This window comes from Pongo abelii, chromosome 6 (assembly GCF_028885655.2).
Source record: "Pongo abelii isolate AG06213 chromosome 6, NHGRI_mPonAbe1-v2.0_pri, whole genome shotgun sequence".
NCBI classification, from domain to species: Eukaryota; Metazoa; Chordata; class Mammalia; order Primates; family Hominidae; genus Pongo; species Pongo abelii.
The window spans coordinates 94,393,789-94,407,139 of record NC_071991.2 but is presented as its reverse complement, the minus strand read 5'-3'; the positions used below and the strand labels follow the sequence as shown (position 1 = coordinate 94,407,139).

Here is a 13,351-nt window from a genome sequence, read left to right as displayed (position 1 = left end):
AAAATAGCACAGTTTGCTGGCACAACTCAAGTCTTCTGAGGAATTTGCTTCACTAATCTTCAGGGAATTTAATGACTTATTGGGTCAGATGTCTTTTGAAACCTAAACTAGGAATCCAAATAAATTTCAAAACTAATGAGAACTTGAATTTGGGTTTTCATAGATAATTGTTACATTGCTAGCTTTTTTTTCCCCCTCAGTTTATTTTAACATCTAATTTTTCTTTAAAATCTGAATAAACAGAGCCAGAAATGATGGCAAGTGCCCGTAGTGCCAGTTACTCAGGAGGCCGAGGTGGGAGGATACCTTGAGGCAGGAGTTTGAGGCCAGTCTGAACAACATAGTGAGACCCTGTCTCTAAAATTAAAAAATAAAATTGAACATATAAAACCTACAACGATATCAAAACAATCTTCCCCGTTTGTGTTTGCATTTTTAAAATGTGTTTTGGGCATTTAACTTTGCTTTGTATTTTGTGCATGCATTATCTTAAGGTTTTCATACAAAGATTAAATTCATCATAATAAAATGAAAAATATCTCAATATAATGCCCTTTCATTATTAACACATTCAGTTACACAAACACGCTCCATTTGACACTAAGATCACTTCCACTTAAATTGTAATGATATTAATAATTAATGTTTTTCAGAATTACATTCATTAACATTTCTAGACTGCTCTATATGATCCAGGAAATGGTCTGTATGTTTTGTATGTGTTAATTTAATCTTTATAATAACTGAGGTTACTATTACTATCACCTCCATTTTATAGACCAAATAAGTAAAAAGCTGAGAGATTATGTGATCTTGCCAATATCACCCAGAAATGGCAGAGCTAAGATTTGAATCTAGCTAGCACTCCAGTATATCTCAATTATCACACTCTATTGCCTCTACTGTATAACAAGGTATACAGCAATTGTACATGTATGCCTTGTTATTTAGAAGAAACAAAAATAGAGTTTCATGTGGAAGTATTTGGAAATAAAACGTTGTCTCTATCTTAAAAGACTTAAGCAACAGATGACATGACTCATTATACTATGTCTCTCTTCTGTATATTTAAAATCTTTTTCCTAATAAAAATAATCTTACATTGAAACATTGTGCTCATTTGAATGATGTAGGCTCTTTGGAAATAAAACTCAACTTTTTTTTAATTAATACTATACATAGAATAAGAAAGTGAAATCCGCCCAATTTCCTCAAAGAATTAATGTCTGCAGTGTTTTTGAATAAACACAAAAATTGACCCAGCTGGTCTTAAAGCTTGAAACTTGTATTTATCTTCTCTGAATTCCTTTCTCAGGAAACCAACCATCAGGCCTCCCAAGGAACTGAAACTCACCAAATCACCACATCCAGCCAATGAGACACCAGACCCCCTACTAATTCCTGTTTTTCCTACATATAGCTACATTTCTTTCATGCTATATAAACCTCCAATTTTAGTCAGTTGAGTAGACAGATTTGAGACTTACTCCCATCTCCTCAGCTGCAACACCCAAATAAAGCTTTCTTCCCTGGCAATATTCTTTGTCTCAGGGACTGGCTTTCTGTGCATCAAGCAATGGGACATAGACTGAACCCCTGGTGTTTTGTTAACAGAACTTAGTTCTGATGGAAGAATATAATAAGCCTGAGTTCATGTTTCACAAATATTCACACTTGGAACCAAATATCTTGATACTTACACATCACTTGTAGTAATTACAGACAAATATTCTAACTCCACTGCTTATTCTCCAATTTCAATTAATTTTGGACCTAGGGAAACTACATTGTCTGTTTTAACTCTCCTCTTAGTCCTGATGGCTGTCCCCAGGGACAAAACAGAGAAGATGAGACAACACTGTCCACTGCCACTCTCATCTGCATCCAATCCCATTAGATGAAATTAAGGAAGCAAATGTCTATCTTAAACATTAATTCAAATATCATCCATAGTAAAAGCTAGCTTTATTATTTCCTGTCTTCATTTTGCTTCCACTAACCTTGAAGCAAAATTAACATTTTCATTTCCACCATGCTTACAATACAGCACCATTTTAAAAGGTGAACGCATCTTCACAAACACTATGAAAATAATATGGGTATAGAAATTTAACAAGCATTATCTCAGCAATTACTGTGTACTATAAAATAAACTATTATTTCTACCTCAAATTGCTAAAAATTTAGTAGAGAAGATCAAACCCTGTACACATATTCTATTGTATAAGGTATTATACCATTAAAGCCAAAAACGCATTACAAGTTGCTTAGAATGCTCATAGGAAGGACTACCATTTGCTACCTACAAAAAAACAAGGAATGCTTAAAGAGAGAGTTATTATTTAAATTGGGTTTTTAAGTAAATCATTCGATTGGAGGAATTGTATGGTATCATGATCAGGTCATTAGCATGATTAGTCATGTTAACATTATCTAGGATAAGTTAACTGGACACAGCAAAGATTTTCTTACATATCCAGTAAGGCCATATGTGCCTTATATCCTTCCATGAGAATCACGGCTCATCCAATAATTTATCCCAGTTATACCTGCATAGTTTGCTTTGTTTTCTGAGGTTTTTTTTGTTTGTTTTTGAGACAGGGTCTCACTATCACCCTGGCTGGAGTGCAGTGGCACAATATCAGCTCACTGCAGCCCCGACCTCCTGGGCTCAAGCAATCCTCCCACCTCAGCCTCCCAAGTAGCTGGGACTACAGGTGCACCCCACCATGCCTGGCTAATTTTAGTATTTTTTTATAGACAGGGTTTCACCATATTGCCCAGGCTGGTCTTAAACTCCTGGGCTCAAGTGTTCTGCCTGCCTCAGCCTCCTAAAGTGCTGGGATTACAGGTGTGCACCACAACACCTGGCCGCTACCTGTGTTAAGTTTCAAGAGGAAAATCTGTTTAAATGACTAAAGCCATAATTTTTATATTATACAATCATGAGGAGACATTAATTCTATACTTAATTTCAGCCACTGCTTTACCTAAATCTGTCTGTATTTATTTCATAGCCACAAGGTGAATATAAATAGCATTGATATAAGTAGAGGAACGTAGATAACTATAAAATGCCCTTGAGGAATTGTCTTATACTAGAGTCCTTGAAGAGCATAAACTTCCCCACAAACTGACTAATTCGGATGCAGCTAATAGAAAGCTTTCACTCTAAAGGAAGCATTGATCAACTTTATATACTTGTTTTACCTTGGAGGCCATGCATCATTATAATGAACAAAATCAATAGATTACACTCAAATGTATCCTTCTTTCTATACAAACATGACCCTGGTGCTACACCAGCCTAATAAACACGAAAGAACAGTAGAAATCAGGAAATTCCAAATTTTGTCCTGATGCCAACATGTACTAATCTCATGACCTTCTTTGTATGATTTACTTCTATTATGAGGCGGCTACTACTTCATCTCTCCTCATATCGCATACTCCTGTCCCCTGCCCCCTCGTTCCCCTAAATGCTGGTGTTCTGAGGAGTCTATCTTGTACTGTCTTAAGGTATTTTTTTTTTAATGTTGTGTAGATGTGTGAAGCAGGCTGAAAGTAGACAATAAGGAGTAGTGGTATTACAGCAGGCTGGAGAATATGTTATATCCAAAGGTATTCAAATTCATTTTGTTTTTAGCTTTGTGTAAGCATGCCAAAATTTATCTGTAGATGAATCTGGCCTTGCTATATATGTAACTTCACACTTGCTCGGGAAATTTCAGCCACTTGTTTTCAAATTCCCCTCATAAGCTAAACATAAAACTCTATTCTAGGCCACTCTCCTAAGCAACCAAACTAAATACTTAGCTGCCTACTAGAAATCTCCTCTTGAATATCCTTGAGCAAGTTTTTGGTATAAATGTCCTTGACTTTTAAAAATCTTTGTCTGAAACACTGCAGGTCTTCCAAATCTACAATTATATACAGATTTCTTGGCGGACCTGAATGTTTTCTTCCATTAAATCCTTGATGATTATATCTGATACATGTGCTTTGACTTGATCTCTGGGAAGACAGGACTTATGAATACACCTATGAATTCTGACCTTCATATTTATTAACTTTGTTCCCACATTTTTTACTTTTCTGGCATTTGAAGGGTATTTCTCAAACTTATTCTGAGGATTATTGATAAACAGTTCACATTTGTCAAATTTGTTAGTATTTGTCAAATTTGTTAGTTTCTCCAATGAGAATTTTGTTTCAGTGGTTTTTGTTTTGATGGTTTTAGCCTACTTTTTATAGACGATTGACTGGCTCTTTCTTTGGGGACAGTAAGCATACATTCAACGTTGTTTTTCTGCCTGACGTATCTGAAGTAATACTATCTTAGAGAAAAATTTTCCTCTGTGTCTTTAATACTTACTTTACTGTTACTGAATATCCCATGGATTTCTCCATTGACTAGATTTATTAGTCTTAAATGAAGACCTATCTAGTCTCAAGACTGGGAAGTAGTCTGATGGTATAGATTTTTTTCCCCAAGTATTTGTCCTTGGTGCTGTCATATTTGTAACTACAGAAGTGATAATGATATAAAACATTTGGTCCTGCCACTGGTCAACAATAGGGCAAGTGTTTTCTTCAAGGTATGTATTTCATTGCCAATCCTCTAGGTTATAGAGACCTACACAAGTCTGGACTAAGGTTGGGATAGTAGGGAAAGGGTCTCTCTAAAAATGAAAGTATGGGGAACAAAAATGGGGAAGTAAGTCTGGAATATAATCATGACGTGTTCTTAAACTATACTTCAGAACATTCCTTTTACAGTTGTGTGAAATGAAGCTTTAATATGAACTTAGATTTATTGGGAAAGAAAGTTTGAGTGATTACAATGTGTATTCGATATTGCAAGAGTTATGTCAGCTGCTATAAGCGCATAAGAGCTGCTCTCTGGGAACTTATACTCTTAAGGAGGGATCCTAAGATAATAATTCATAAAGACTGGCTGTGCCTTCAAGAAGGAGAAACTTTCATTTCACTGCCAAACATTATATGTTCCGCTTAGGAAAGTTACTGGTAAAGTTTCTGCAGGGTATTAAATATCAAAAAAAAAAGAGTCAGTAATAAGTGACAAAGATCTTGACAATGGAAACTGATATATGAATATGTTTATAAATTCATATAATAATGTATCATAATTACATGTATTTAAAATTTATAATCATAAAATGAGATAATTTCAATAGCTCTTAAGAACATATTTGAGACCAATGTCTAAACTTAGATTATTGTATTAGAGCAGTGAAAGGAAATGACTGATATGAGTACCAGGAAATCCTGGAAATGATCACTAATCTACTAGTCTTAGGAGTTGGAAAACAAATCATCTCCAGCAGAACTGGTGAAAAAGTTAAAATAATCAGCACCTCAGGATTTATAATCTTTCAGTTATACCCAGGAGGTATAATATTTAAAATAGAAACTTTATTTAGTGCTTGTTTTTTTTTTCATTTTTGTCTTTTTTTTTTTTTTTTGAGACAGAGTCTCGCTCTGTTGCCCAGGCTGGAGTACAGTGGCAGGATCTCCGCTCACTGCAAGCTCTGCCTCCTGGGTTCACGCTATTCTCCTGCCTCAGCCTCCCAAGTAGCTGAGACTACAGGTGCCGGCCACCATGCCTGGCTAAATTTTAAAAAAATATTTTTTTAGTAGAGACAGGGTTTCACCATGTTAGCTAGGATGGTCTCAATCTCTTGACCATCCAGGCATCGTGATCTGCCTGCCTCGGCCTCCCAAAGTGCTGGGATTACAGGCGTGAGCCACCGCACCTGGCCAGCTCTTTTAAATTAAATTTGTCCTAAGGTTACCTTTGTATTTTGAATTTCTTTACAGTAAACTGCAACCTAACTTAGTATGTTAACAAACTGCAACCTACTTTAAAAGTATATTCTAGTAACTAATAACTGAGTCTCAGCTAATCACAGCAGCTGAGTTTCAGCCAATCACAGGCTGCCCACTGATCAGATTATGTCCACAGAAGGCAAATGCTACATCATGCCCAAGTAAGGTAAATGCCCAGCTATCACCATGCCCAAGTAAGGTAAATGTCCAGCTATAACCAATCAAGCTGTTTCTATACATCACTTCCTTCGTCTGTCTACAAATACTGCCTGGCCATGTTGCTGGGTGGGGCTCTGTCCTAGTTTTGAGTATTGCCTGATTCATGAATCATTCTTTATACAAATAAACTCAGGTAAATTTAATTTATCCATAATTTTTTTCAACAGCCCTTGGATATTAATCCCCATTGAAACACACTGAGGACTAAATTTATTAATAATGTTATCTCAGCAGTTAGTACGCCAATTAGCCCCACTGCTTTATTAGATAGTTGATGTAGACGTATGAGATTGTAAAGTTACATTTTATAATCTCAAATGACAAATTTTTAATGAGGAATATGACATTGTAGAATGTGAACAATAAAAATACGTAGCTAACCTAGCATGTGGAAAAGTGAGAGCAAAGAACAGTGATAGTAGCCAAATTCAAACAAAAACAATGTGATGATATTATGATTTGTGAACACCTGGTATATAAAATACCAGCCAACGCATATATAAAGTTGTAAGCAAAAGATCCAATTAAATCTACCCTGTATTGCAAAACTTTTGGTGAGGGGGAGTAAATTTCATCATCCACAGGAGTCTAACTTCATGAGATAAGTAACAATCTTTTTTTTAAAAAAATGTAAGTACTGAAAATTGTTAACTAGAATATCAAAGTACAACATGTATTTACAGTTCTTAACTTTCACTGTAAGACAGTAAATATTTCTATTGCAGAAAGCAATTTGATCATTAGTTATCAAAATGCATTAGGAGATATTAGAAAAAACTCAGTACAGCACCTAATTTTATATTCATTTTACTATAGAAAAATTATCTCCCCCAAAGGGTTTGATTATATTTAAAAGATAACAGTCACTCAGATGAATGAGTGGAGTGTTTGCACTAACTTTAATATGTCAAGAAGAACAAACTGAACATATGTGCAGAAACTGCTAATTAATGATCTCTCAATTATTATCCTTTCCCTTCTCTCTTTAGTAATATAACTCTACATGTTAGTTGGGTATGTACACATGGGTCAAGAGTTGGGGGGAAAAGTACTCCATATCCTCTTGCAACAAGGCAAGGCTGGTCACTAAGTTGTGGACAATGGGCACAGACAGAAGTGATGTATGCAAACTCTGAGACATGCCCCTAAAGGCAAAGGGCATGTCTCCCATTGTCACTTGCCTCTCTCCTCTAATCTAGAACGCAAAAAGAATCGTGGATATTGGAACACGGATCTTGGAGCACAACATGGAAGAGCTACACTGAGGAAAGCAGAGAATGGGGAGAAGAACCTTGAGGCCTGGAAAGACAGGGAGTCGCCGTATTAGCCAGTGTATCCAGAATGTTCCTCTATAGAGAGGAATCAACTTCTGTCAAATTTTGGCCACTTTTACTTTCGGTATCTCTCTAACAGACAAACTGATATACTAATAAATACAACATAATTTGTTTTGATTCAAGGTTTAAGATCTTATAAGAGCATTAGCATTATATTCTAAAGCACTTTGAGCTTGCCCAACGAAAAATTTTTAGTATACAATAAATTATCATATAGTTCTTTACAAATGCTCAGAAAAATTCACATGAAATATTCCAAATACAGAAAACTGAATGATGTCACAAAGATTAACTTTGTATTTTACACTCAGGTTGATTTGACATGATAATTTATTGTTTTTTTATTTTATAAAGCATACTAGAAGTAGAATTATATTTCCTCATGTAATTCCTCCCATTTTTTCTCTTAACAAATTACATTCTTGCTTTACTTGAGCAATTACAGCCTTAAATATGGCCAAATGCAATAAATATTTACATGCTGCTTACATATATCAGCAATATTCGGATTTGTGTGTACAAAATAATATTTTACCCAGTATTAAGAAATGCATATTAATATACAGATTTCACAGATATGTAAACAACCTCACTTTAGCTCAGAAACTTTCACAAGTCAATGAGCCTGAAAAAACATGGGCTTCCCATGTTGAAGGCAAAATCCGAATACTGGAAGACAAGTAATCAAAACAGTGAAAAACTATTCGAATGTGTTAGATTATCTTTTAATATAATGCTGAGCAGCCTATGAGGAAATAATGTCTCTGTACATTAATGATGGTAGAACTTGGCCTGGTCCTTTTTGTAAGTGATATCGCACTATGTATCAAAATTCATTAAAATGTCAAAAATTCCCACTTTTGGGAATCTATCCTAAAAATAAGTTTAAAACTTTGAAGAAGAATATTTATGTGTAAAGATGTATTGGTATTTATGTGAATACTCACAAAGGAAAATTAAACTCCAAGGTAGAAGTGGAGTTAATTGAATCGTGTTATATCAACTCAAAAGAATGATCCAACAACTATTTCACAAGATAAAAAATGATTATGCCACTTAATAACTTGTGTACTTAAAGAACCATGCAGCGCCGGGCGCGGTGGCTCACGCCTGTAATCCCAGCACTCTGGGAGGCCGAAGCGGGTGGATCACGAGGTCAGGAGATCGAGCACATCCTGGCTAACACGGTGAAACCTCTTCTCTACTAAAAAATACAAAAAATTAGCCAGGCATGGTGGCGGGCGCCTGTAGTCCCAGCTACTCAGGAGGCTGAGGCAGGAGAATGTCGTGAACCCAGGAGGTGGAGCTTGCAGTGAGCCGAGATCGCACCACCGCACTCCAGCCTGGGCGACAGAGCGAGACTCTGTCTTGGAAAAAAAAAAAAAAAAAAGAATCATGCAAATAAGTAAACATATATGTTCATGAGAAAATCTTAAAAATGTAACAAAAAACCAACATGCTTATAGTAGGGTAAGAGTAATTAATGCCATCTTCTTCCTTCCTTTTGACTATTAAATTCTATAGTGTGGTCATATTCTTTATCCATTTAAGTATATTCTTTATGTATAAGTATATAGTTTCATTAGAATCTAAGAATATCCAGAACTGAAATGAACGTTATGGATCACCTATTCATCTGTATCATGTCTTAGATGAGAGAATAATGGTTCAAATTTTAATAGGTGTTAAAGCCCTAGGATGACTATAATTTTAGGGCTGGATTAGGGCATGAATTATTCTGATTCCTATTCTAGTTCAGTTTGCACGAAACAACACTCTTTGCGAATTATTCTGATAACGTTATTGTTTGTATATAAAGCAATTGAGTTTTCTCCAAATGCTGACCATCATTTTTTTAAATTTTAAATTTAAATGTGGAGATTTTACTATTTATAAGGCTTTGATTTAATTTGCTAAATTTCACCTCATGGCAGAAAACACAGAAGGAATCCTTTTCATAAGCATAAATATATAACCCACAGTAGTATTAGATACTATTTTTTTAGATGAGAAAATGGGAAAAACAAGGCAAGTTTTAGCATGGCACATGTATACATATGTAACTAACCTGCATGTTGCGCACATGTACCCTAAAACTTAAAGTATAATAATAAAAAAAAAGTTCACTTACACATTTTTTTCTCTCTCAAGAGTTTGATTTAAACATCTGAATGAACATCAGTGAAGACAAACTATGTAACAATATTAGAACAACTCAAGTATTACAAATAGTAACACATGCACTTTTCCACTTATAGTGGACATATATGCTCAAATGGGCAACTTTGAAGCATTGATTGAAACTGGGGTGATAGTTACTAAAAGGTCATATTGACATTTTACATATAATTGTTAAAATCTTGAACAAAGGAAAATCACCAATTTCAATGTAAAATAAAAATTGCTTTCTAAATAATGAGCAAACCGAAATAAAACTGTTTCACATATAAATGTAACTTCTTTAATTAGTTCAGAGAAAAAATACTTATTTGCAGTATTGGTTTCATTATCTTTATGCAATCCTTAATTGGAGGATTGCATGTCAATGCCATTGACTTTATTATAAGTCTTTGTCATTGCTTTACAAATTAAATATTAAATAAATGTTACAATTTATGTACCGGGAAGGTTGATGAAGATTTTGTATATATTTTTAAATAAGTTTAAAAATATCAAGTGCTAATTATAATGGTGAAACTAAACATCTCTTCAAAAATGGTACTTACTTTGATATCAATAAGCCATTAAAACATTTTGTTTTAGTTGACAGTTTGTACTTAATAAGCCTCTTACATCATTAAAATAATATATACAATCATGATAAGAGGAAAGATGTCACGGGAACACCACCTATGTCTAGAGGAAAAAAAATACTTTTCAAAACACCCTTAGCTCTTCAACTATAAATTGGAGAAAATAAAACCTTCTTCATTCACAGTATTGTAGGAACTAAGTAAAATAAGTTGTGTAAAGTGGTTAGTAATATGGTTTGGGATGGTGGTGGTATAATTTGTTATAATTTGGGAAACTGTGACATTATCAAGCCATTATGTGTTTTCTCATTTTTTGAAGACCAGATAGACTTGTTTTATGTATTTTTTCATTTTCTTCTTTTAAATAGCTGGAAGAAAATTCCATATAATAGTATATAAATACAATTATTTTGATTCAGATGAGAAATGTGTGAAAGACATGTAATACTTTTATTATATTTGTTCGCTATGTTTACTGAAATACCCCAAGCTCTTAAAATAACTAAAATATAGGATGACCTTAACAAATACTTTTGTCTTAAGAAATAAGTATATGTAGGCATTTTTTGATCTAAGAGTCAAATACAAGAATTTTAAAAAATTAAGTGTAACCTTTATTAGATAACTTCGCAACTGTATTCACCATAACTAAGTAATAAAATGTGTCCTCAATGTCTATCCAAATGTAGCAATATTAGAAGTAACTGATTAGCACTAAAATAATCCATGTTTTCAAGTCATTTAAATGTGTACATTAGAGTCATTTATTTAAAAAGTCATATGGAGCAACTACTTTGTTTCAAAGACTGTACAAGCAGGGCAGGTTGTTGCACAGCTTCTGGGGTGTCATTCATATTGTAGTTGAAGTAAATGGTTCTCCCTGGTGTGCAAAGTTCAAGTCAAAGCAGATAGGCATGGTGACCCTGGTGACAGGAGCCAGGATACAGAGGTAGATGGGAGTTGATAGCTATTTTCAATATTGCTAATGGAGTCCAGAGAATCACAGTTGGTACACAGGACTGTGGTCTGGAAAAAGTGCAGTGAGGGTTCAGATCCAGAGAAACACACGAAATTTTTACTTAGGAAGATGCCAAGAATAAGTTGTTAAAAATCACAAAAGTTCTTCATTATCTCGTATCTAACTAGTATTTTGCTCATGCAATCTAACATTGTCTTAAAAACTAAAACTCCTAGCTCAATTTATTCTATATAAGGCCAATCATTTTACTATAATTTTCTTGGAATTTAATGGAAAACATTTAATACTCACATCGAGATCATCCTTTGCATTGTAGTAGACAACTTCATTGCTCTACAAAAAAAAAAAAAGAATGCTTTATTGATTTTAATAAGAACAATACTGTATCAAATACTGAATACATTTTATGCATGGTATAAAATAAACTCCTCGTAATCTTTCTTTCACAATATATTCCACAATGATCCATAAGGATTAGCCACTATTCTTCCAGGAACATATTAAAACCGTTTATCAGTGATATTACATCTTGCATTGGGAAAAAGATCCCAGTGTAAGTCTGAGACCCATTTGTCAAGAAAAAATAGTGAAAAATTGATAAGTAAAATAAATTATACACAAACACATATATACACTGATATATTAATACACAATGAACAGGATAATTCAAGAAGCATGTAAGATACGTGTCTTAATACTTTATTGAAGTCATGATTTTTATATACATACACACGCAGAGAGTTGAAATGATTCTGGAGGAAATGTGCATCTATACAATATTGGCAGAAATTTATTAATGGAGTCAGAAAAGAAATGATGAGCACCAGGGAATTCAGATAGTAAAAAATATCAGATCATCTCACACTAATACTCTCATATTCTAGCAAAGTGGTGAATTAGCATTGGTTTTCTAGCAAGAGTAAATATATATGGATGACTCTGCTAGCCATCAGTGTTCCTGAAAAATACCATAATTATAAATTAGGGCTATAAACTATGTCACAGAGGAAAAATGGAAATGGATTAATAAAATGACTGTCAGGAATTTAAAACTCCTATTCTTTGTGTCTCTGAGGCTAGTTCTATGTAGTGTAAAAATAATCCACTTAGACTGGCTTCTCTGTCTTATTCCAAACTGATTGAAGATATAGTTCATCTTCCATATGTCTTCAAGTAGTAAACTCACTACGATGTGAACACATATTTTTCTCTGCCTCTTAAACATCCAAAAACATAGATGCTGTAAAATTTTAGGCCGACGCGGTGGCTCACGCCTGTAATCCCAGCACTTCGGGAGGCCGAGGTGGGTGGATCATGAGGTCAGGAGATCGAGACCATCCTGGCTAACACAGTGAAACCCCATCTCCACTTAAAAAGAAAAAAAAAAAAAAAAATTAGCCAGGCCTGGTGGCGGCTGCCTGTAGTCCCAGCTACTCGGAGGCTGAGGCAGGAGAATGGCGTGAACCCGGGAGGCGGAGCTTGCAGTGAACCGAGATCGCGCGACAGAGAGAGACTCCACCTCAAAAAAAAAAATTTATTAAAAGCAAACATATAATACACAATTTTTAAAACAGAACTTACTTGGGAAAAGTTCACTAAATTAGTGCTTCTCAAAGTGTATTCCCTTTCCCCCTCCCCCCCAAAATCACTACTTCTTCAAGATATTAATGGATGCCATGTGGGCAAAAGCATTCCATGATCATATGACTTTAGAAAATAATAAAGTTAAAATTGTCTCTTTTCAACAGAACTTCACAGAGACAATGTATGACTGTATATTATAAATCTCCAAGAGGAAAATAAATTGTGTTTTCTCAGTTTATTTACCACAGAAATCTGCCTGTTTTTAAGAAACATACCACGAGACTGAAATTCTATAACATATAGGTCTCCATGAAGACCAAACAAACCAAAAATGATATAAATATCACAACATATGATTAATAATAGAGACTGAAACCCATGAATTTGAATTTCATTTAGAATCACTAAAGTTTTACATTATTTAATTGATTTTCAAAAGAATTATTCAGTAGCTTAAAAAATTTTAACATGCATAAAAATTCTAATTCCTGAATCATTTCTTATAGCATTAGTTTTTTTTTGTTTTTTTTTTCTTTTTGAGATGGAGTCTCGCTCTGTCACCCAGGCTGGAGTGCAGTGGCGCGATCTCTGCTCACTGCAAACTCCGCCTCCCGGGTTCATGCCATTCT

General features: G+C 34.4%; 1 protein-coding gene across 4 annotated transcripts in view; it reads right to left on the bottom strand.

The window, feature by feature from the left end:
• The window catches only part of CACNA2D1 (calcium voltage-gated channel auxiliary subunit alpha2delta 1), a 498,772-nt gene that overhangs the window by 180,351 nt on the left and 305,070 nt on the right, over nt 1–13,351 (bottom strand). For all 4 annotated transcript variants that reach the window (XM_024249257.3, XM_024249260.3, XM_024249259.3 and 1 more), the window contains 1 exon segment: nt 11,430–11,471. In XM_024249257.3, the coding sequence (XP_024105025.1) occupies nt 11,430–11,471 (42 nt within the window).